The 26121-nt window shown below is 40.7% G+C and overlaps 1 protein-coding gene across 3 annotated transcripts in view; it reads right to left on the reverse strand.

Annotated features, from left to right (window-relative positions):
* SMTNL2 (smoothelin like 2) overlaps positions 1 to 26121 on the reverse strand; it is a 125622-nt gene that overhangs the window by 57398 nt on the left and 42103 nt on the right. For 2 of the 3 annotated variants that reach the window (XM_073667640.1, XM_073667637.1), the window contains 4 exons: positions 11145 to 11232; positions 8888 to 9109; positions 2351 to 2410; positions 122 to 191 (listed from right to left, as the gene is read on the reverse strand). In XM_073667640.1, coding sequence (XP_073523741.1) covers positions 122 to 191; positions 2351 to 2410; positions 8888 to 9109; positions 11145 to 11232 — 440 coding nt within the window. The remainder of the gene's footprint in view (positions 1 to 121; positions 192 to 2350; positions 2411 to 8887; positions 9110 to 11144; positions 11233 to 26121) is intronic. The other variant, XM_073667649.1, reaches the window with a different exon arrangement.

A 26121-nucleotide genomic window follows, 5' to 3' on the forward strand; every position in this document is an offset into this window, starting at 1 on the left:
CCGGGCTATGGATGAGTTAGTCTCATTAGTCCATTAAATCATGAAGTCCCAGCGAGCACTAAATGCTGGACTGTCTATAACAAGAAGAGAAACACTAAAACACACAAGCAACATCACATACCTTTCAGAGATTACTGAGGAGTTTGAAACACTGTAACTTTGTGTGGATTTTGTAGCAGATACGGTTCTTTCTGAAATAAAAAATATATATATTTTTGTGAAATTTAAAATAGATATAAAAAAATGTGTAGATTCATATAATAAAGCATAGGAACTCAAATCTGTGATGCAGAAGTATAAATATCTTACACAAAGGAAGTGAAAACATAACTCGTCTGTTAGGCTGTGTGCCCACGATGCGTTTTTTAAGAGTTTTTGCAGCGGCAATTCCACTGCAGAAACGCTTAAAAAACACTTGGTAGAAGGTCTGCCATGTTCCCCAATGATAATCCGCATGTGCTGTGCAGATGCTGCGGAAATTTCCGCTGCGGATTATCATTGCAGAAAAAAATGCAGCACTACCAATTATTTTGAGGAAGCGCTGTGTTTTCGCCTCCATTGACTTGCATTGGAACGCATGTAATCCGCATCACTGGATCTGTACATGCGGATTACATGCGTTTCAATGTGCGGATGGTACCCGGGTTTGGAGAAGAGGAGACTCTCCTCCGGACCCAAGTACCATAGAACCTGTAGAAAAAATAATAAAATAAAAACTAAAAACATTATACTTACCTTCTGATGGCCCCCGGTGTCTTTGTCCTGGATTGCTGGCAGATCGCGGTGGACTCAAGGACCTGCCATGACGTCATTTAGTCATGTGACGGGTCAACGCGACCGCAGACGTCGACAGGTCCTTTAGTCTACCGCGAGCTGCCGTCTAAGTTTTTATGGTTCTAAGCCAATATGAATGTTATTTGGAATTTTAACATGTACCAATAAAGAAGATTTTTATGTCCGTAGCGCTGGATCTCTCTTCCTTGCTTCCACCTTTCTTTTATGCCTTTATTTCAGTTTGATAAATAGGAGAGCTGGAGCAGACGGACAAAGTCCACCTTCCTGTAATCTGTCTCAGCGCCTTTGCTGCTATAAGTGGATTATACTTGACAACAGGCAGTGGACAGGGAATTAGAAAGAAGGGAGACAATTAGGTCCCGATTCATCAAACAGTTTCTACTGGAATCCTTATTGTGCTTTTACGCCAGTCTTGCCTGGATGCACCAACTTTATGGCTGGTCCGAGTTTAGCCAAGAGGGGGCATTGCAGAGAGCACCCAGGAAATGAATCATCATTTATAGCACAAAAGTGGCATGAATTATGAAAAAAATGTACTCATGTATATTTCTTGTGGTGGTGTTATTAATTTAAATCTGTATATGCTTGTTAATTTGGCGCATCTTGCTGTAATGTTCCCTTCATCAAGACTGCTTCGTAAAACTCTAGGTCTTCATGGATTGTGGAGTTCGTGTACGGCAATTTGGAGTAATTTTTTGGGGATATGACAGCATAAATTTTTGATGTGAAAACTAACAAAGCATGTGATACATTCCTCTCAGCACTGCTTTGATTCAGCTTTTTTCTGCTGCTTTTATTTGGAGTAATAGAAGATTTTAGAGTTATTAGAGAATTTATAAAATACTCCAAATTATATCTGTCTTTAGATCCATCAGCTTTTCTCATATTTCAGCCTCAGTAAATTCTGGAACAGCTTTTTTTGCACTGTGACTTTCCTGATATTCCTTGTACATTGACAACTGGGTGTTAACAATTGGGGGTGTGGGGGTGTCCCTGCACACTGACACTGTCCAATCATTGATAGTATCTGAATGTGTAGGAAAATCCCCCTTTCACAGGGCAAATAAAACCCGGCTGGCAAATTATTCATACATTTTTCTAGGAACAGAGGAATGTCACAACCCTGATAATCAAAATTGCTTCAGAGTTTAGTGGGGAAAAATCATTTACTAAAATAAACAGATCCTATATGAAGTTAGAAAAAAAATAAAAATTACATATATTTAAAGGTCTATATATTTTTCCACGTGCTGTCAAAGCTTTTCTTTTAAGCATGAATAACTACTGACACAAAACACGCTATGACATCATAACTTATACCAGGTTTAGCTGAAAGAGGAGAAGGTTACTAAATGGCAAGCACATGTAGACAAATTCCACCTTGCTGGGATTAAGTGTTGGAACTGTGATGCCTGCAGCGCATTAAATTCAGGTATCAACTGTGATGCTAATAGTTTATACTTAATGGCTATATTTCACATGTCATCATATAATCCTTTGCCTTACGGCACTGAGGGAATTAAGAGTTTGAGAAGTAACACAAGCAGATTCTCACCAGAGTTTGCAGTTACACCCATTGTCCTGACAACGCTGGCATTCCATGTCCTGACAGCACCTATCAGTTACACAAAGCAGAAAAAATAGATACAATGAGGAGTTTAGATACCAATACTTCATCTTCACATTAGCCAGGTCGTCTGTGACTATTCACAATGTCGTCATCCAAGCAACACCTGTTTCAATGGAAAGTTTTTGTTTAAAGGGAATCTGTCAGAAGGTTTTTGCTACCTCATCCAACAGCAGCCTGATGTAGGCAAAGAGACCCTGAATCCAACGATGTATCACTTAGTTTATTGGGTGCAGCAGCTGTGACACAATTAGAGTTCTAATATGTAGCAGAGCTGAGAAAGCTAACCCCTCCCACACCAGGCTCCTTATGTACATTGTCTATTAACAGCTGCTTCTCACAGGAGGGGGCGGAGTCGGACGACTTCGCATGTGCCAGCTAGTCAGGGCAATGATAATGTCCTAGTGATAAAACCTTCACTGTAAAGTAAATAACCACACACCGCTTGATAAGTGACACATCGCTGAATTCAGTGTTTTAACTCCTACCTCATGCTGTCTTCAGATTAAATAGCAAAGACCTGCTAACAGATTCCCTTTAAGGACAAGACTGTACCAGTGCAACGGAGGCAAGGAAAGGAATATGGAATTCTGTCCTAATTTTTTTTTTTTTTTTTTGGTAAAGATGCTAATTGAACTGTGTATGGAGACTTATCGTTTGATAGGCGTTTTGCATTTCTTCTGGTCATTTATGGGAAAAAAAAAAAAAAGATCTGCAGACAAAACTATTCTCAGGCTAAGTGCCCATGATGCAGAAATGCTGCAGATTTTTTCCGCATCTCCCTGGCAGGAAAAATGCATGTGGATTTTACATGAGTTTTTCCTGCCAGGTAGAAGTGTTTGTCAAGAGTTTTTACATGCGGGTTATCAAGCACTTTTCCAAGTGATTCTAGAATCACTTGGAAAAGTGCTTGACAACTTGGTCACACTATATAAATCCATGCAACGTCATGGATTTATATAGTGTGACCAAGTTAATAGTTAAAAAAAAGAATAAAAATAGTAAAAAATAAACATTATACTTGCCTTCCGATAGCCCCCGGTCTTTTCTCCGGTGCGTCCGGTCTCTTGTACGGCTCGGGTTGGTCTAAAAGGACCTGTGGTGACATAATTTAGTCATGCGACAGGTCACGCGACCGCCGTCAGCGGTCGCGTGACCTGTCACATGACTAAATGACGTCACCACAGGTCCTTTTAGACCATCGCGAGCCGTACAAGAGATCGGACGCATCGCTGAGGATACCGGGGGGCATCGGAAGGTAAGTATAATGTATATTTTTTATTTTAAAATTCTTTTTTTTTTTTTTTTTTTTTTAAACAGGTACTAGGGTACCCGAGTCTGGAGGAGAGTCTCCTCTTCTCCAGATCCGGGTACCATCCGCACATTGAATCGCTTAATATCCGCATGTGCACATGTAGTCATGCGGATATTCAATGCAAGTCAATGGCAGCAATTACGCTGCGTGTCCACAAAATTAATGGACATGCTGCGTATTTTTCCGCAATGATAATTTGCAGCGGAAATTTCCACAGCATGTGCACAGCACATGCGGATTATCATTGGGGACCATGGGGCACGTACTACCAAGCGCTTAAGCGTTTTCGCTGCGGAAATTCCGCCGCAAAAACGCTTGAAAAACGAATAGTGGTCAAAGACACGAACTCAGATGTGGCAAAACTGAGTATGCAACTATTCCTACTAAGTGGACTCTTAAAATGGTAATCTGCTATTTTCTTTACTTAAAGGTAGTCTGTCTGCACAGAATGACTGTTCAAAACAAACACATGTGCTTGGTGCCAAACAATTAATTGCACCATCTACTTGTTTTCCATCTCTCTCTGCCCTTCTCTGGCTCTATGAAGCCAGAGCTGTCAAAGAAGATGGTGGGCAGGGGAAGCCTTTGTGCACCTAGCACCTGCTCTTGGTTTGAACAGTCATTCTGTGCTGGCAGACTCCCTTTAAAGGGTCCCTACAGGTATTCTCACTTATCCAATTATCGCAACACATGTGAAAAGACGCAACTGCTCACAGGATGGTACAGGTGCCGGCGCAACCTTATGGTGGCAAACAATTAGCGTGCCCGTGTCCAATTAATGAAAAGTAGCCTGCTTATTAAGGGAAGACTGAACGGATCTGTAATACATCCCTCAGTGCACATAGACTGACATTATCAGCAGCGCGGAACCTGATGACAGAGGACAATGCGCTGCCAAGAACGATGATCTTGTGTGAAAACAAAAAGATAATTTCATCAGATGAACAAGCGTTTTGCTCGCTCATTATGTGATCAACAGACTGTGTACACTGAAAGGTAAGAACACTCGTTCATGATAATTTTTCAGTGTAAATGCTCCTTTATTTAAAGGCCATGCAACACGAGAGAAAGAAAGTAAGCAAAGTAAAGGGTAAATACGCAAATTACCTCTCAGAGGAAGAGGGCTAGAACTCTAGCGCCACCTATTGGAAGTAGCAATCCTAAAAGTCAATATCGACCCTTTAACGAGCCTTGTCACATGACTTAGGAAACGTTACCCCTTAGACTAAAGTAGAGGGTAAAAGACAAGAGACCCATCTGTAGGCAACATAGTTTCAGAGTTCCTGCCCCTTATTACAGAGCAGGGAACAGTTGGCTGAAAAAAAAAACCTTACAGAAATTGAAGCTCGTTGAAACAAGTCAGCTGTGAATGAAGATTTATTAAAAGGCAATGCAAAAAAAAAAATAGAATGCAAAAGACCTATCAAACGCTAAGTCTCCATACACAGTTGTATTTCTTCAAACACAGTTCGTGTCCGTCCCCTTTAGCTGCATCTCACGAGACTCATTTAACCAATCAGTGCTTTGATCTGTACTGATAAGGGGCAAGAAAGCCAAAAAAGAGTGCTCCCTACAAATGGGCTGCTCTTCCTTTTGGAGGAAACTCTGGTTTGGCTGATGAGCTACTTTACAAAAGATCATTGAAGAAAATGGTTGCGTCGATGGTACTAAGAATGATCTGTAATGAGTGATGGATATCTGCTCATTGGGTTGGAGTACTCATAGGTTCATGCTTCAACATTTTTCTTGGCCTTAATGGGATATTGTGAATCACACAAGAATGTATTACTCTCTAGATTTAGGCTTTAACCCAATAGCCTACTTGTATATATGGCGGTTTCTTCGGCTTGCCTCACCCATGTGTACCCTTTGGGTCACTAACAGGTCAGCGGCTGCTAAAAAAGTTCAGCTCGTAATACAGAAACAAATGATGTTATAAAGCAGATTATACCAGCCGGTCTTTCACACATAAGAAAATGTCAGACAAAAATGTTTGTTCACCTTCTCAACTTCTAGAGCTTGTGCTGTGCTTGACAAGTCTGACATTTTAGGATAATAAACCCAATGTCAGATACATAGGTTATTTCACCAGTGAGCCAATACTCCGCTAAAAGGCTGCATACAAATATACCTAAAATGTTGATTTAGGCAGAACCCCTAAATTTTAAAAAGTAGAAGCAAAATAAACTGGAATTCAAAGGCTTCATCACCAACAGTTGGGTAAAACCAATCATCTATGTCAATTTATCAAGACATTTTTTTGTGTGTGTGTTCTCAAAAATACCGTTAGAGAGTAAAGAATAAATGGGTTGTCCAGTACTAAAAAACATGAATTTCTGCAAAAAAAAACAGCCCACATTGTCCTATAGGTTGAGTGTTGAACTGCAGCTCTGCCCAATTCACTTGAATAGAGTTGCAATTGTGGCATCACCCATGGACAGGGGAGGCGCTGTTTTTGGAAGAGAGCATTTATGTTTTGCTAATCCAAGACAACTCCCTTAAGCCTTTTTTGTGGCTTTGCAGGGTTTTTTTTTTTTTTTTTTTTTTTTTTTTAATTGCAGCATAGTCCAGCTTGGAAGTTTTTTCCATGTGTAAAAAAATACTATAGAAAAAACTGCATGTGATTTTCTATAAAATATATGATTTTATTCATATTTTTTTCAATAACAATACAACAAAATGCCAGAGCATTGCATCTCAAGTAGCCAATGTAAGGGACTCTTGCCACAAATGTGACAGCCTCGTAGGCATATATGAGGCAGTGGAGTTCAGTGCACTGTGGGCCATATTCAAACGACAAAGTTAAGATGTGTGAATGCAGCCTACAGTTTATACATAGATGAATTAAGGTGGAGACAAGTTGTTGAAATCCCTGTGGTACAGGTAGGTTATTGGCTCAGTGGTTAACCCTGTTGCTTTGCAGCGCTGAGGTTCTAATCCCACCAAGGACAACATCTGCAAGCGGTTTGTATGCTCTCCCCGTGTTTGCGTGCGTTTCCTCCCACACTCCAAAGACATAATGATAGGGAATGTAATATAGATTGTGACTGTGATGATGTATGTAAAGTGTTGAGGAATATTGTGGTGTTATAAAATTACAGCATAATAATAATGATCAAAATTGTAGATCCTAAGAGGCAAACATTCTTTCTTTTTAAAATACCAGAACTTAAGCTTTCTCAAAATGTAGTAATATTATATGTCCTCGGGTTATACAAGCAGCAAAACATTTTGGTAAGGAATGTTATTCAGAACAATTAAGTAAAATATTGTGTTGTCACAGCATGAGGCCAATCTCTCACATCAATCAACCAGGATACCAATCAAACACTTTTTAGTTGAGGACAATTGAAATCTCTCCTAATTAGGTGAAAATGATCAGTCATTATCAGTTACAGAAGTGTGATCTGCTTTTGGCTGAAAGGAACATGATAACCTGCCAATTATGTAGGATTTACTGAATGATGTTTAACTAGCTCCAAAGGAAAACAAAGGAAGGTGACGGCGGGAGAAAGTGAAAAACTGGAGCTGCAGACAATGAAAGGTCTTCTAAACAGAAACCGAAAGACTGGATCTGTAATCTACCATTAAAGTGGATCATTGTTCAAAAGTTGTGCACATACCTTTAAAATACTCAATAACTAGACAGAACTATGGTTGGTGGTAACATTCGAAACTCACAATAGAGGTATAGGTACATCACGATCACTTAGGGTCCGTTTAGATCAGTGGTTCTCAACTCCAGTCCTCAAGACCCACCAACAGATCATGTTTTCAGGATTTCATTAGTATTACACAGGTAATAATTCCATCACCTGGGCAATACTAAGGAAATCCTGAAAACATGATCTGTTGGCAGAACTTGAGGACTGGAGTTGAGAACCACTGGTTTAAACTAACCAATCGGCAGTATGATATGACAGACGATGCACCGCCGAGAACGGTGATCTTTAATGCTTCATAAAAGATCATTTCACCCCTGGAACGTGCATTTTGCTCGTTCATCAGGTGAAATTATCTATTATGTAGCTTAAAAGATAATCGTTCTCGGTGGTGCATAGTCTGTGTAAATAGGACTCAAACTACAGAGAACAATGATTGCCAGCCTGTTTAACAACGCTCGTTCACAATTATCTTGCTGGTACTGTAAATCTCTGCGTTTTTTTTTTCCATGGCAAAAAAAAGCTGAAAAAATGTTGCAAAAATGCAGCGTGTGCAGAGTATAAAAGATATAATAGTATATTTTACCATTTTATTTTCAACCTTAAAGGGGTTGCACAAAGTATATAAAGCTATCCCCCTAATAAGGCAGGGGATAGCCAATTGATCACAGGGGTCCAATCATTGGGACACCCTTGACAACAATGCTTTGTAGAGCACAGGGTGAATGGAAAGATGATCGAGCATGCACCCCCTCCAGTCCCGGCAATGTCTATGGAACTGCCAGATATTCCCAAGTGCAGTATAGGCAATGCTTATGAGGAAAATGTATGCAAGTTATCCCTTCTCCAGAAGGAAGTAAATTGCTCTCATATTCCTTCTAAAAGGAGCTCAAAGTGGTAAACAAAGACCTGCCTAATAATTTTCTGGGTCACCATTTAGATATCTATAGGTCCCTTTGAACAACATTTTTTTGCTTAGTGTTAAAATGGTTTCCATTTTGAAAAACCCCACAAAAAACAAACAAACAAAAAAAAACCACATTCTTCCACTGTGTTTTACTGACCTTCCCTGGTTGCGCTGTTTTTGGAAGAGAGAGGGCAAATCTGTGCCATTGCTCCTGATTTCTGTTACAATCTGCAGCATTGACACAAGTGACCTTGGAGCCACTGAGCTCAGTGATTGGTTGTAGCACCACTGATGTGAAAGCACCGCTGCAGACAATAACAGACACAGGGAGCAGTTGTGGAGACTTGGCGCTGGACCCAGGGAGGGTGAGTAAAGCAGTTTGTTTTTGTAAAACAAACTGCGCCTGGGGACAGTGGTTTTACCCATTTCAGCCACCCACAAACTTTTATTAAATATTAGGGCTGTAAATGAGTGAAAGCCACTGGAAAACTTGAAATGAAGGGGAGTAATTCTTGGTTACTCCCAATATAGTTTGTGTGGGCAACTGATTCAGGCATGTAACGTTTCTTCTGTCTGCTCACCTTGTGTACTGCTTTGCTTTGAGGTCATTTCCATGGAACTTTTTGGTTCTGAGGTTTGTAGACGGATGCTGCCATTGGAAGTGGTGGAGTGGGGGTCTCCACATACTTTCATCACTGCGGTGACTGGCATGTGTGGCATTCTGACTGACATGGCTGGTAAGTGTCCCTGTGCTGGAGGCGTGGGAGCCTCGGAGACAGAATCCAATGGCATCTTTGCCTTCTCTGTTGAATGTGTATGAGAAAAAGTAATAGGTAACAAAAAAATAAAGTCATTCAATAAATCAAACATAAAAAAGGAACCTCCCTATACGACATGGCTTCAGAAAATGTATGTGTATATACCTATCTATATATATTTTAATATTACTACCATGTTTAATACTGGTAGCCAATAAATCTACAATTCTCCACACTGTAGCCATTAACCATGGAAAGAAGAAAAGAGGCGCTCCTTGTGTGATACGGTTATCCGTAGGAGAGGATAAACTGAAGGATTGGTCGCTCACCTGGGCGAGTTGTGTGCGGCACAACTGCGTGGAGAAGTATACTTGTTCAAGTGTCAAGTGCTGCTCCGGCCTCTGAACTCACACCCGATGGGTGGAGGACATGTTACCGTATTTTTCGGACTATAAGACGCACTTTTTTCCTCCAAAATTTTGGAGGAAAGTGGGGGGTACGTCTTCTAGTCCAGATGTACCTTATGATTGTGGCTGGGAATGTTGAGGGGGGAGAGGAGGTGGAGGGGGGAGGAGCGGGTCACAGGAGGCAGGTGCTGGCTGCTGTAGCTAACAATGTTAGAAACCCACTCCATGAGGGTGGTATGAGGGCCCAACGTCCACAGATGGGAGTTGTGCTCACAGCCCAACACTGTGCAGGACGCTTGGCATTTGCCACAGAACACCAGGATTAGCAAAGTCGCCACTAGCGCCCTGTGCTCTTCACAGATGAAAGCAGGTTCACACTGAGCACATGTGACAGACGTGACACAGTCTGGAGACGCTGTGGAGAGCGATCTGCTGCCTGCAACATCCTTCAGCATGACCGGTTTGGCAGTGGGTCAGTAATGGTGTGGGGTGGCATTTCTTTGGAGGGCTTCACAGCCCTCCATGTGCTCGCCAGAGGTAGCGTGACTGCCATTAGGTACCGAGATGAGATCCTCAGACCTCTTGTGAGAAAATATGCTGGTGCGGTTGGCCCTGGGTTCCTCCTAATGCAGGACAATGCCACACCTCATGTGGCTGGAGGGTGTCAGCAGTTCCTCCAAGATGAAGGCATTGAAGCTATGGACTGGCCTGCCGTTCCCCAGACCTGAATCCGATTGAGCACATTTGGGACATCATGTCTCGCTCCATCCACCAACATCACGTTGCACCACAGACTGTCCAGGAGTTGACAGATGCTTTAGTCCAGGTCTGGGAGGAGATCCCACAGAAGACCATCCGCAACCTCATCAGGAGCATGCCCAGGCGTTGTAGGGAGGTCATACAGGCACGTGGAGGCCACACACAATACTGAGCCTCATTTTGACTAGTTTTAAGGACATTACATCAAAGTTGGATCAGCCTGTAGTGTGTTTTTCCACTTTAATTTTGGGAGTGACTCCAAATCCAGGCCTCCATTGGTTAATAAATTTGATTTCCATTGATGATTTTTGTGTGATTTTGTTGTCAGCACATTCAACTTTGTACAGAACAATGTATTCAATGAGAATATTTCATTCATTCAGATCTAGAATGTGTTATGAGTGTTCCCTTTATTTTATTGAGCAGTGTACACACACACCAGGATAGGAGGTATTAGTATAGAATGGGAGGAAATTACCCCTATAACAGTGTCAGCAGCAGACCCCACTTCCTCATAACAGTGCATCATGACCACATTTTTTGCTTCAATTTTTTTTCTATTTTACTCCTCTAAGACCCAGGTGCGTCTTATGGTCCGAAAAATACAGTAACTGAAGGGAAGGAAAGGGGTAGTGTATCCCAGACGCTGCTACTGAAAAGGATTCCAGGAAGAGGATAAAAAATAGTTTATTCTTGCAACATGTTTTGGAGTAGAATTTACTAGATAGACTGGAGTAGAGTAAATTGTTCTCTGAAACGTGTTGCAAGAACATTTTGAACAGCGGCCTCCCCTCTCATTCCCTACCATTAAGAATGGAGGCACCAAAGATGCAAAGGGGTATGCCTACTGTTTTCGCTACCTTCACTGCACAAAATGAACGATTAATGCTGTGCTACGTCTTCTGTGTACATACCAGCGTATGGTTGATGTCCATTTTCCACAACTGAATTAGTAGTTGGTTTTTCAGCATCGACATTGTTGTTTGCCTCTGGCACGACACTCTGCCAAGGAAATGAACCAAATGTAACATGAATATGCCAGCTCATAGCTAATTAGCAATCACATTTAAAGCACAAGGGTTCAGATTATGTCAAATTGAATAATAGCAGGATTATAGAAGGCTTACAACCTAATACACTCTCACACTGGATGGCTAGCCAAGGCTTTAGAGATTTTACTGGAGTTATGTAGAAGAGTGCAGGGATTACATTAATGCTATGCTCAGTCAGTAAAAGATAGATCACTACTGTATCAATGTCAAGTAATAAGAACATTTGCGGTGACTACTAATACTGCATAATCGCTATTAATAATGTTAACTGCCAAGACGAAATGTTACTAGATGTACTCAATAATAGAATAGAGAAGAAGTGATGTGACTGTGGACATTATGCCCAATGCCGGGCCTATGGGGCGCAGCATGACACTGGGGCTCCCCCCCAGGCCTACGCTAGACAGGACACCATATATACATTCTGCCAACATTTTGTGTTGTCGACTTCTATAATAAAAGGTACACTTTAGTGCTGTTCCCCATACCCAACAGCTTTATTGAATAAGAGAAGAAAGTACATGGACTTGTCCAGTTAGCCTGAATTTAACCCCGTTCTACATGGCTGTCCAACTTCTAAAAAAAATATGTGTAAAATAACAAAATTCTGTTTATTTACCAGCTCCAATCTCTGTGGCTGCATTGCTGGCTACTAAGGTGGTCTGCACCAGGATGGGAAACAATTTCATCCCATCTGAGCCACCTGACTGCTGCATCTAATCACAAGCTTCAGCGGTCAGGTGACTAAAAAAGGGGCAGCATCTCTTCCCGTCCTGGCATAGACGATCATGCCGGTGCTGGAGTCACAGAGGAACCACCCAGTGAGCATACATAGATTGTAAGCATCCATGCTGTTGGAAACACGTTTATAAGTTGGACAATTACTTAATTATTTTCATAGGTAGGTGATTTTTGGGGCATCAATGCCCAGTTTCTGTGGGTTTAGGACATTTTCCTTTAAGAGTAAATAGGAACAAAGTCCTAAAAGGGAGAAGGAGCCTACAAAAATTAAATAAAGCAGTGTATGTTTTATTCTGAAATGTTACATACCTTCAGAGAAAACATACTTTGAAAAGTCAGCCAGGAATTATGCATCTCAGATGACAAGTCCAAGGCAGGTACCCAGCAGCTTCTTCCTGGCAGGTCTCTCCCAATGTGTGCATAGACAGGGACCTGTCAATCTGAAATACCGATATAGGCAAAAGCCGGACTACTCATCCGAGACACAGACCCAGATTCATCAAGACGTACATTTTGCATGCCAGTCTTGATGAAGAGTGAAATGCACCAAGTTCATCTTAATTAATTAAGCGCATCTTTTAACTACTACGCACCACCGAAATACACGTACTCCACTTAGGCCCTGCAGTACATTTCTGTCTTAATTTATGTCAAAAGTGCGTAAATTATCATAAGTTTGTCAGCCGTTTGGCCTTGCCCAACCGGCTAAGCTGTTGCCATTTTTCCCAAAATGAGATGGAGAGTGAAAAAAGGTTTAAAAATTACTAAAGACACAAAACTTGCAACATTCTAAACCGTTTTACACCAGAAAACTGCAAAAAACGGCTTCAAGGATCTCGACTGAGGTCCCCAACCCTTTTAAAGTATTCTCCGGGTTCACAGCTATAGGAAAAACAATGCGAGTTGGTTTATTTCGGTATTATTTATATTGCTCTTTGCTCAACAAGTTCCCCTTACATATTGCCATTGTCATACGGTTTTACACAAACCCTTACAATGCTAAAACAAACCGTACACAAGGAATTATCAATAATGTAAAGTATATACCTTTGTAGCAGAAGGTGGGAGCCTCCGAATACATCTGTTTCCTGTAAAGGTGGTGATGCAGGATTGTATACAAAGGGCTGGTAACAAGCACCTACTAGCACAATCATGTAGTGAGCTCGCCAAGGAAAGATGATGTTATCATAGAACTGCAATGTGTAACATATTACAGAGAATGTGGGTGTTTAAAAGCGATGTCATGTGTATAATATACAACATACAAGTGTAAAAATGTAGGTGTAAGAAATTATCAAAAGGAGCATAAAACTTAATAATGCAAGTTTTAAAAGAAATAAATGATAGACACTATTTGAACCTCTTCCCAACTTGGTGATTTTACATTTTTTTTTTTTTTTGGGGGGGGGGGGGGGGGTTTGTTTTTAGAAACGTTCATTGAGCACTAAAAATGACCTGGCAATATGATTCTCTAGTTCACTATGATTATGGTGACACCAAACTATTATTTCTTCGTTATCATATAAGTGGCAATTTTTTTTTTTTTTTTTTATAACACAAATTCGTAAAAACAAAAAGAAAAAAAGAAAATTTTTGCTTGTGTCACTATGTTTTGAGACCCATAACATTTAAATTTTTCAGTAGACTAAGTTCAGTGAAGGGTTTTTTTTAGTGCACTGACCTGATCTTTTTATTGCCACCATCACAAAAATATATATATTGTTTATTTTCAATATTTTTCATGGCTATCAGTAATACGGCTTTCTGTGCTTCAAAGAACATTTGAATAGTGATATACGGTATATTTATTGGCACGCTAAATGCCTGGATCCAGGAAATCATGAACCTTATAAGTCACATTTTCACTGTGAATATGTCAAAGCAAGTATAACCTATCATCACAATATTTCTTGAAAAAGGAGCCTCCTAAAAGGTCTTTAAAAGTCATATATGGACACTTTATAATCCAGGGGTGAAGTCCAACACAAAGGTACAATAGGACTCTTGAAACAAAAAAAGTGTGGCATGTACCGTACTTGACATACAAATGCAACATCACCTTCATATAATGAGAGAGCTTTCAAAGAGAACCTGTCATTTTTAGGCAACATGAAACAGAAGACGCTCCTTGTGCACGGAAAGCTTTGTCTACTAGGTGGGCTCCCTTCAGCTTCTCCTTCCCGGGCTTCATTTGATTGGCAGACCTGTCCCTATGCACAATTCTGGAGACCTGACAAGCTGAGCCAGGTGGTGAGAACTGGAGGGGAGCTCACCAACAGACATTGCTCCCCAAGCCCAGCTCTCGGTAAGGCTACGTTCCCACAATGAGCTTTGGCTGATTTTTTGAGGTTTCAGATTTTCTCCACCTATTCATTAAATTAGGTTAGTTATGTTTTTTTCATTGCATTGTTTTTGTCGTGTTTTTGACGCTGCTTTTTTTTTTGTCTTCTTGGTAGATCGTGTTTTAAACAAAGCTGCATTGTTTTTGATACTTTCTGGTATTTGGCTTTGAGAAAACTTAATTGAGAGTGTCATGTGTGGGCTATAGGTGTTTACCTGTGGATTTTCCGCATCTAATGCAAGTCTATGGGACAAAATCAGCACATAAAACTCAGCGTATCCGCAAGAGAGATTGACATGCTGCGGATTTGAAACAGTCACCGCAGGTCAATTAACGCTCCGTTAAAAAGAAGCACAGTGGGCAGGAGATTTCTATAAATCCCATACATTTTGCTGTAAAACATAGCATTTTTGCTGCAGCAAAAATACACAGCGTCAAAAACGTACCAAAAACTTATCATGGTCACTGAGCCTAAATGTTTTCTTCTGAAACACCATAGAACTTAAGAACCTGCTACAGTTTCGAGCTGCCTGCCATTAGGGAAGCAGAAATTGATGACTTGTTTCCTGTAACTTCATGTAAAACCAGATTAGAGATTATTCTGCATACAATAATTTGATATCCATCATCCCCAGATGTTGTCTGTGATCCCAGACCTTTAAAAACTTTCTATTATTTTATCTAAAAAGGTTCATAAACAGCGAAATGAAAACAAATATAAAAATAGAATATTTTTGTCTCCATTCCCAGTCTTAATTAATGATTCATTGATTATTTAAGTTCTAGGATGCGTTTACTGGGAATTTTTGCCATTTAAAGCTTATCTGTCATTACTAGTGGCCTAGTGACTGTTCAGAATAAGAAGTAAAACAATAAGAATAAGTAATATAACATTATTGCTGGTCATTATAAAAATATGTTTATTCTGTATAATATACTAGTTTCCTCCTCTGTATGTTATCTCTCAATCATCTGTTTTATCATAATCAGAGGAGAGTAGATGTTATGATAGATATTTCCTATACTCAGTCATGGGGGATTTCGCTCTTGTCCATTTGGACACATGTTCAGAACCAGCAGAAACATGGTGGACATTTATACAGTCTCATTGAGCAGTGCAGCTGTGAATCCAGCTCTGGCGTAAGATAAAACACTTAATAGAAAGTGTATCAATGCCTTTTTTTCTATCTGTTTCTCCCTCTTAACTGGAGAATGTAATATATTTTATCTGGAAAAATATGCTTCTAAGTTTATACTATGCCTGTACTATTAATTTATACAAAATTGGTTGATGTACAATAAAAAAAATGTACATTGTGGTACAGTGTTAGCCAGGAAAATCGATGTAAATACTTTCATGCCCAAAAATGACAAAAGTATTCTCAGAGTGATCGTCAATAAAAGGTATCACTTTGAGAACACTTGTCATTTTTGGGCATAAAAAGTATTTACAAAATTGGTTGAAATATCATTGGCAATGAAGTGTCTATCAAAGTTAGGCAACGTCATCCGTGAGGGCCAGAACGGTTGACATATTTCATGTCATGCAGCTACGCAAGATAAAACTAAGAAATGGCAGAAGTGATTTTTCATTTTAAGACTTCTCTCACAATTAAAAATGGTAACAAAACACACATAAAAACCTTAATACAGTACAGACCAAAAGTTTGGACACACCTTCTCATTTAAAGATTTTTCTGTATTTTCATGACCTGAAAATTGTACATTCACACTGAAGGCATCAAAACTATGAATTAACACATGTGGAATTATATACTTAACAAAAAAGTGTGAAACAACTGAAAATATGTCTTATATTCTAGGTTCTTCAAAGTAGCCACCTTTTGCTTTGATGACTGCTTTGCACACTCTTGGCATTCTCTTGATGAGCTTCAAGAGGTAGTCACCGGAAATGGTTTTCACTTCACAGGTGTGCCCTGTCAGGTTTAATAAGTGGGATTTCTTACCTTATAAATGGGGTTGGGACCATCAGTTGTGTTGTGCAGAAGTCAGGTGGATACACAGCTGATAGTCCTACTGAAGAGACTGTTAGAATTTGTATTATGGCAAGAAAAAAAGCAGCTAAGTAAAGAAAAACGAGTGGCCATCATTACTTTAAGAAATGAAGGTCAGTCAGTCTGAAAAATTGGGCAAACTTTGAAAGTGTCCCCAAGTGCAGTTGCAAAAACCATCAAGCGCTACAAAGAAACTGGCGCACATGAGGACCGCCCCAGGAAAGGAAGACCCAAGAGTCACCACTGCTTCTGAGGATAAGTTTATCCGAGTCGCCAGCCTCAGAAATCGCAGGTTAACAGCAGCTCAGATTAGAGACCAGGTCAATGCCACACAGAGTTCTAGCAGCAGACACATCTCTTCAACAACTGTTAAGAGGAGACTTTGTGCAGCAGGCCTTAATAGTAAAATAGCTGCTAGGAAACCACTGCTAAGGACAGGCAACAAGCAGAAGAGACTTGTTTGGGCTAAAGAACACAAGAAATGGACATTAGACCAGTGGAAATCTGTGCTTTGGTCTGATGAGTCCAAATTTGAGATCTTTGGTTCCAACCACCGTGTCTTTGTGCGACGCAGAAAAGGTGAATGGATGGACTCTACATGCCTGGTTCCCACTGTGAAGCATGGAGGAGGAGGTGTGATGGTGTGGGGGTGCTTTGCTGGTGACACTGTTGGGGATTTATTCAAAATTGAAGGCATACTGAACAAGCATGGCTACCACAGCATCTTGCAGCGGCATGCTATTCCATCCGGTTTGCGTTTAGTTGGACCATCATTTATTTTTCAACAGGACAATGACCCCAAACACTCCTCCAGGCTGTGTAAGGGCTATTTGACCAAGAGGGAGAGTGATGGGGTGCTATGCCAGATGACCTGGCCTCCACAGTCACCAGACCTGAACCCAATCGAGATGGTTTGGGGTGAGCTGGACCACTGAGTGAAGGCAAAAGGGCCAACAAGTGCTAAGCATCTCTGGGAACTCCTTCAAGATTGTTGGAAGACCATTTCCAGTGACTACCTCTTGAAGCTCATCAAGAGAATGCCAAGAGTGTGCAAAGCAGTCATCAAAGCAAAAGGTGGCTACTTTGAAGAACCTAGAATATAAGACATATTTTCAGTTGTTTCACACTTTTTTGTTAAGTATATAATTCCACATGTGTTAATTCATAGTTTTGATGCCTTCAGTGTGAATGTACAATTTTCATAGTCATGAAAAATCTTTAAATGAGAAGGTGTGTCCAAACTTTTGGTCTGTACTGTATATGCACTGTTTCATATATACAAATGACAACCAGAGAAAAAAGAAATGTATCAAAAGAGGTCAGAAAAAATGACAACAATTGTAACGAAAAAAATATGCACGCAAAAAAACAAAAATGGATAAAAGATCAGAGTTTGTTACAAGCCAATATATAAATCTCCAAAAACAATTGTGCAAAGAAGGCCTATTTCTAGCCCTGATGGCAAGGTCAACTACGATTATACAAAAAAATATTTTCCAGCAGATCAGGTTCCAGGATTCTTTATAGGAGCAAATAGTTTGCAAAATATCTGATTCCACTATCTCTCCGTCATCTATAATAAAATTATAATAAATAATAAAGTGACTAGACCTGGTATTATGCTGTGCAACCAGTATAAGTATTGCAGCTTCATCAATCTCTGACTTTTTGATTCTGTTCTCAAAACAGGTTCATTCTGAGAGAGCAGAGCATGAGATGGATGGCGGCTGTGTATCTCAGTCAGGGAGCAGGCCCTTAAGCTTTGAAACTTAATTTAAAAATACTTCCCCGATTAGGTTTTAGACTCCATCACAATGTGTCCCGTGTTCACCAAATAAATGCATCATTGTGGGTGTTATCAGGACAACACATACCAGAGGCCCATCCTCCCACTGACACTTCTGTTTGGAAGCCTGCCGAGCATCTGCAGCCGGACACCCCTGGCTACATGATAGCACCAGCTTCCTTGTCATCACTCTTGAGCCAACTGCACATAATCAAGACCAGCGAGCAGCAAAATACATGTGTACTCTCATCTAGTATATGTAATAAAGGGAACGATAACTAAAATAAAGAGATTAAAAAAAAAACAGTCTGGAGAAATAAATCATTCATGCAACATATACATTAATGTTTTACATTTAAAATGCAAAGCATTTAGACCACAAGGAAAAGTAGAGTTCTACCTTTGAAGACACCGGAATATATTAGGAAATTTAATTATAACACCTATAATGGGTCCTGAAATTGGGTCATGAAAGAGAAGACATGGGAAACTGACTTTCAAAGGCTGCTGTACATCCCACATTCTGTGGACGTAGAACAGAAAACTGGTTTGCTTAACCCAGAGTTCCCCAACTTCAGTCCTCAAGGTCCACCAACAGGTCATGTTTTCAGGATTTCCTTAGTATTACACAGGTGATGGAACTATTGCCTGTACAGGTGATGGAATTATCACCTGAGCAAAATTCAGGAAATCCTAAAAACATGGCCTGTTGGTGGGCCTTGAGGACTGGAGTTGGGGGAACCCTGGCTTAACCCATTAGCACAATGAGAAGCCCTATCATTTACCCCCAAACTCAAACAAACAATCTTGATCCTGATGATGGTAAAAAGAGCTCCAGATCTCGGTGCTGCTAGTGCTTCCCTAATACACTGAAATCACAAACCTAAAAAGGGGAGAGATTCAATTGAATATTGAGTTACCAGTAACGCCACCAAAGAAAGTGCCATTGATTTGCTCAACGCACTTAGTCCATGATGTCAGCGAAACGTGTTGCTATTAACTATAACAAATATCCGAAATTTCTGCGCTAGTTCACCCGTGACATAAGTCAAAATGTAGACCATAAAACAAACGAGTTTTCCAAACCCATTTCGAAATTTAGCCACCCACTTCATCAGCTCAGTCATTGCTCCTTTTGCAGAAATCTGTTAAGATTAGCGTATATTGCCTTATATAGTATTGTGCGTTACATTTTTCATAAACAGTAGAAGTGAACATGAAGAAAAAATTGCAATATATCTTCAATAAATATGCTTCAAAACTGCTCAAATCTGTCTACAAATCTGTCTTCTGTAAGCAGCAGGTGAAAGTTCATTATTCACTGAATCTATAGAGAGGGGAGGGCAAGAAACTGGTGAGAGACAGGAGCAGAGAAAGCCAAAGCGAGACGGCTAAAGTTTCTAGTGCAGAGGAGAGGAAATGAAAGTGGTTAAAAATACAGAGTACACGCCATATGATGGCCAGAAACAATGTCATTCCTTATACACACACACCTCAACTCATTCTTAGTCTCTGAAATGACCGTATACTTTAATAAGTACTAATGTCCATATATTTTTAGACGTTCATTCAAACGAGCATAGCCATAGTTGTGCCAAGTCCTCATGATCAACAGCTGCTGTTTCCAGAGCACTCACCTCTAAAGGACAAATTCACATCTGGCAGATTTATTAAAGGTCATCTGAATTGGGCTAGCCAAAATCTATGCGTTTCCCATCATTTGGTGCAATATTTTACACATAAAATCTGCTACACGTGAATTCACTTCAAGTTACGGTCACACAACCGTTTTTTTCTCTTATCCAAGGAAATTGGTCCAATTATGCTGGACTGACCCTTTCCACAGACCCAATGAGTTGAACGGGTGAGTGCCATCCGTTTCTCGGAGGCAAATCATGCATGCTGCGACCTACTCAGTCCAAGGAAAACAAATTTGGCAGGTGCACGACTCCATAGAATATCATGGGGACGAGTGCTATCCGTCAAAACGACAAATAGAACGCATTCAATTTTTATTGTCGTGTGCACGAGCCCCAATAGTGAGGTTCCCAGGTGGGAAACTTTACCCAAGATGTCCATATGGCATTTGGAGAACCCATACCTGCCAGTAATACATGCCGACTGTCGCAATAGAGATGGGTCAGCTCACCTTTCTCCTACCCTTGGTATTGTCCATGAATGACCCTACACACTGGGGATGTTGATACAAGAATAAGTAAACAGTGACTGGTGAAAAGTGATGCAAGTCATATGTTGTAATGCTATGACCACACTGATAAATATATTCGTTAAACTTACATTGCATTAATGAACAACAGCTGCAAAAATCAATATTTTACTATGGCAAATAGATCACCGCTCCTACTGCACAAATACACAAACGGTGACATGTGCTGCGCTTCCACTATGGACTCAGACTCCCTCTGTTTGAGTAGACACAAAAAAGTTTAAAAGGCAATAAAATGCATTCCTGTGTGTTTGTGCTCTCTCATCAATGATTAACTGGACCATCCTCCTGCGTGCAGCGGCTGCGTCACACTTAACAATACTATTTGGACACAGGCCGCAGTAATTTATAGGCCGGCTCCAGCGTTGGCGTACATGTCATAACATTCACAAGTGCTGTGGTCGTACTAGAAGTCTGCCTGGCAAAGAACAACAGTTTATTAATGCGATCATCTAATGCTCCTTAGACTCCCCAGCATAAATAATCTCAGGACAAATGCACCACATGCTGACGTAACTTACTGACTCATAAGGCAAGAAGCAAGCTACAGCTTGTAGAGTCCCAAGAAATGGAGAATCACAAAGCATCCTCTACATCAGGGATGTCAAACTGAAACACACAGAGGGCCAAAATGAAGAACATGTACAAAGTCGGGGGCCAACTAGGACACAGAATAATGGGCCTCCACACAGAATAATGGGCCTCCCCATGGGCCTCCACACAGAATAATGGGCCTCCCCATGGGCCTCCCCACAGAATAATGGGCCTCCCCATAGTCCTCCACACAGAATAATGGGCCTCCCCATAGTCCTCCACACAGAATAATGGGCCTCCCCATAGTCCTCCACACAGAATAATGGGCCTCCCCATAGTCCTCCACACAGAATAATGGGCCTCCCCATAGTCCTCCACACAGAATAATGGGCCTCCCCATACAGAATAATGGCCCCACATAAGGGTGGTGGTTCTGGTGTTGGGGGCCAAATATAAACACCCTGCGGGCAAGCTGGGGCTTGAGTTTGACATGTGTGCTGTACATAATCAAGTTAACTAGGAGTATATTCACACAGCAGATTTGTTGCAGACATTTCTATGAAGTTTATCCCCCTATCCATAACTTACTGAATGTAGGGGGCTTCCCACTGATCGAATCCCCACCGATTCGGCTGTAAATTCCCACCTGAATGGAGCAAATATCAAGCACAAGCAGCTTAGCTCCCTTCATTATTCATGGGACTGTTGGAGATGGCCAAGTACTGTACTCGACTGACCAGCAGTCCCATAGAGAATGACGGAGACATATTGCTCCAAGTGTTAGACTTACATTGGTGACAATGATCCATGAATCTGAGGAAAAAAAACAAACAGTACTCAGATGCCATCCATGTGCGGTCCATTTTTAAAGGACTTTTTGATAGAAGCTTCAGAAACCACTAGCAATTTTTATTTTCATCCATGAAAAACTGATGAAACTGACTGAACTCTGATGGTAAAAACTGATATGGACTGAACACGAACCATTTAGTGCATAAGGGAAAAATAACACGCGAGAAGGAGCCCTAAACCTTGTCAAAGTTATGTTACATTCACACATCCGTGTAACACGCCCTAGTGAGGTCACTGTATTTTCTTGGACAGCATACTGACCCATAGAGATTCAATGATGCACACACACATCAGTGTTAGAAACGGACGTGTCTCCGTTCTGTGAGATTCGAGCAGATCCTATTGTCATCAGTTTTATGAATCAGACTCCACCATTAAAGTCTATGCAGAGCCATGTAAAACAGATGACTCACAGAAGACACTTTGTACTTCCGCGCTTCACAATGAAACACACTTGGCTGAAATCATGCAGCTAGTGTCGGATACTTGTGGCCCGTGGATCGGCTGTCAGGTTTCCTTTAGTCAGTTCCTATCACGTGTCCATTTTCCTAAAGATCAATTTTAAGAACTAATATATCCCACCCGTTTACGGGAATAAGTGTCACAAGATGATAATAACATCAAATAAAAACTATTGATAAAAAACAAATATAAAATAAAAACATTAATAATAATAAATGTTATTTACGACATCTTTCAGTGGTTTTATTGTTGTTATGGCTGACCCATGTACTTTGCAGGAAACACAGTACATGACTAATAAAAGGGATACAAGAGGTAGATTAAAATGTCAGAGAATCAGGAGGCAGAAGTCTGCTGATGTGAACAAGTAACCTCAAATATGTAATCATGGGGATCACAACCCAAAGACCCATCACATCCGGCCTAAATAAACTGTTCAGGTCAACACTGGACACTATGATAAATTACAACATGTACCGTATATCAGGTGTAAACTAGGTGTTTAAAGGCTGGTGACAATGAGTCTCCCCGGCTTTTTTTCTATTACTAAATCTTTTGTTCTGATGGAGAGAATGAACAGTTGTACCCTGTATTCCGGATTAGATAAGGAATCTACCAGAGATTTGTTATTATTTCTGGAACGGTTCAGGAAGTTAATATTTAATTTATGAAATCAGATAAAATCAGACATGAACTTGAGCGTGGCGGGTGCACAAGGAACCTTTCAGGACAGCATGCAGAGAACAAGTTTGGTACCGTCCACCTTGGGAAAAGCAGTCAATTTTGCATTTACATTTGCCATTTTGGTGAAACAGAACCAAACATTTCAACGGGTTATCTGGGACTTATGCTTTAAATATGTTTATTTTCCGAACTTATGCTAAGCACTTATCGGCAGGTAGTTGCTAACTACCTGCCTGTGCGGTCCTGCGATGAACTCGGCCGCCTCAGAGCGGTCACAGACAGCTCCAGCCGGTGATTCTCCTGCTTCCTATGACATCATGCTGGCCGCAGTTCCTTTTCTGCTCTGTTGATGGGGCGTCACTGCCAAAGTCAAATTGATTGACAGTTGGCTCAGCCTAAAGCAGCAGGGAGTCGGCTGTCAATCAATGTGACGCAAGAGTAATTGACTGTGGTTTATAATACAATTTAAAACAACAGCATGCGTTATAAACTACTGCAATAACGCAGCCAGTGTCTGTTTTAATCTGAAATGCTGCGGCTTTGAAAAGTCTGCTGGGGACTAGGTGTCTCACATGACTAGTGTGAGGCTAGTCAATGACTTATGGGTCTAACCAATAGGTGCACATGGGGAGAGACCTGTATACCGGCAGGTGGAATCTGCTGGGTAGCGCCTTTGGACTAGGTCAGTTCCTGGCTGACTTTTCAATGAGTCTCGGCTGAAGCCCTTCCTGGCTGCTGCGACCACCCAGATAGAGACTTTCATTCAAAGGTATGTAGACAAATAAGGTGAAAAGTGTCAGTCATGGAAATTGGGGAGGGAAGCAGCTGCCAGGGACCAGTGTTTGTCCAGTCAAGTGTTCCCCAACTCCATTCCTCAAGAGCCACCAACAGATCATGCTTTCAGGATTTCCTTAGTATTGCACAGGTGAGGCAGACGGAGGGGCCGGGAATCACAAATAGGGAGGAGAAGACCCAGTGCACACACGCCGCCCCTGAGCATCAAAATCTAAATTAGCAGAAAACTTCAAAATGGTGATTAAACAAGTACCACAAAGCGGATTTCTTCACCAAAGGTAACAATGTAATCAGTATCATGGCGTCATTACAGCCATTTCTGTACCTTCAGTTACAAAATCGTGCTGGCAGGTTCTCTTTAATATAGAAGTCACTGTCTGTAGTTTGCATAAAAGTGAGTGATTGAAGCCAGATAATTGAACACAGGCTAGACAAAAATGATTATGCCTTGATACTTCTGGCATGCAGCACATGCTTGCTGATTGAATCCGTACACAAATGAAGGGGCTGTTCTGTCTGCTCTTCTTTCCTGTGCATTTTAATAAGATTCCTCCTTCACTTCCAGTTTACAAGCCGCTCTGAAACAAAGCCTCAGGCAATGACAGGTGCAAATTCAGAGAGGCCGAAACATAACACAGAAGGTCCTTCGAAAACACTAGGTTATTGAAAAGGATTTCTGCTGAAAAGCAAATGTAACCTTTCCCATAATAACGGGATTAACCCGTCACTTACCAGCAAGTCCCCAGCCTCTGCACTCATTATTTAAGTATTTTAGTAGTCCTAGCTGCTGTACATCACCAGAAATTGGAATGCACTCAAATTACTGCAGTTCATGAGCCGTAAAATATATGTGGTGAAAACATTATCCTTCTGGTAACTACTGAAGGTTATGCAGGGGGCAGACTACACATGAGGCTGCTGAGTAGGCCGGGTAGTGCGGTGCTATGTGACCTTGTCCCTGCAAGTGTGATCACCAAGAAGTCTACTTTATTCTTAGGTTTCTGTGGGAGAGACAAATGCACATTTGGAACTTTGTGCTGAGATTTCTTCATTAAAGAGTTGCAAGGTTTAATAAATCTAACTCTAGTGACGCACGACGTCTGTCCATATGGCTATTCACAGAACGAGCCGGCAAGCAGCAATTTAATACTCATCTGTGCACGGGCTGTAAACAGTACATCGAATTACATACAGACTTTCATATTAAGGCTATGTTCACAAGCAGCGTTTTTTGTGTGCAAATAAGCCGTTTTTACAGTACTTGCAAAAGCTTCTGAGATTTCAGAAATCTGATGCACGCTCTTTTTTTCCTGACTGAGAACTGCAGTCTTTGTTACAATCTGTAGCATAAAAATTCTTTTAGCGAAACAGCTTTTGATGCATTTTTTCGGTAAATAAAACTAACTGTTATAACATACTGTAGACAAAATCATAAATCACGCATGTAATCCGCTTCCAAAAAAAGAAAGCTGCAAAAACGGAGCAAAACCTGCATTTTGAATGCAGTGTTTTTTACTGCGATGATAGCAAGTTTTGGCTGCAGAAAAAAAAAAAAGCTGCAAAAATGGCATGTGAACATAGCCTAAAGAAATTCTGTTACAGGAATAATCTGCAAAAGAGTTTCAGAGATTTATCAATAGTTTCACCAGGTGCTGGAATTTTAGGAGTAAATTGAGACACATTTATTAAAAACAGTTCAAATCCCAACTCAAGTCATAATTTTGTTTCCTATGCCACAAGATCGCTGCCCTACATTTACATCAATTTTTTAATAAAAAAAATTGTACTTTTCACAAATCTTCTTAAACACCTCCCTTTTTAATCAGACACTGGTAAAAAAAAAGTATAAAAAAAAAATGGTCTACATTTGGCTCCCATCATTTTCTTGGCACACTCTGAATTATAACTTAGGAGCATTTATTCTTGCAGTATGCTCAATGGTTAGCACTGCAGGCTTGCAGAGCTGGGTTTCTGGGTTCAAATCACATCGAGGACAATATCTGCAAGGAGTTTGTATGTTCTCCCCGTGTTTGCGTGGGTTTCCTCCGGGTTCTCCGGTTTCTTCCCACACTCCAAAGACATACTGATAGGGAATGTAGATTGTGAGCCCCAATGGGGACAGCGATGATAATGTCTGTAAAGTGCTGTGGAATATGATGGAGCTACATAAGTGAGGTAAATAAACACAATAGGAAACCAAGTGGGAAAATTTACTGTCTTTAAAATCCATGCTGCTTACATATAAATGTTGACTTAGAAATACTTCTTATAGAATAGGCCAACTAGGCTGATTGCCAAGTACAATAATCACCAACATCTTGAATAGATTAAAGTTGCACAAGTCATAAGAACAGGTCTTGTTTTGATGCACAATAAATTGAGCCCCATTTATAAAATGTGTG

The sequence above is a fragment of the Phyllobates terribilis genome, unplaced genomic scaffold (assembly GCF_046119375.1).
Source record: "Phyllobates terribilis strain yellow unplaced genomic scaffold, ASM4611937v1 Scaffold_2__4_contigs__length_985480577, whole genome shotgun sequence".
Classification (NCBI taxonomy): domain Eukaryota; kingdom Metazoa; phylum Chordata; class Amphibia; order Anura; family Dendrobatidae; genus Phyllobates; species Phyllobates terribilis.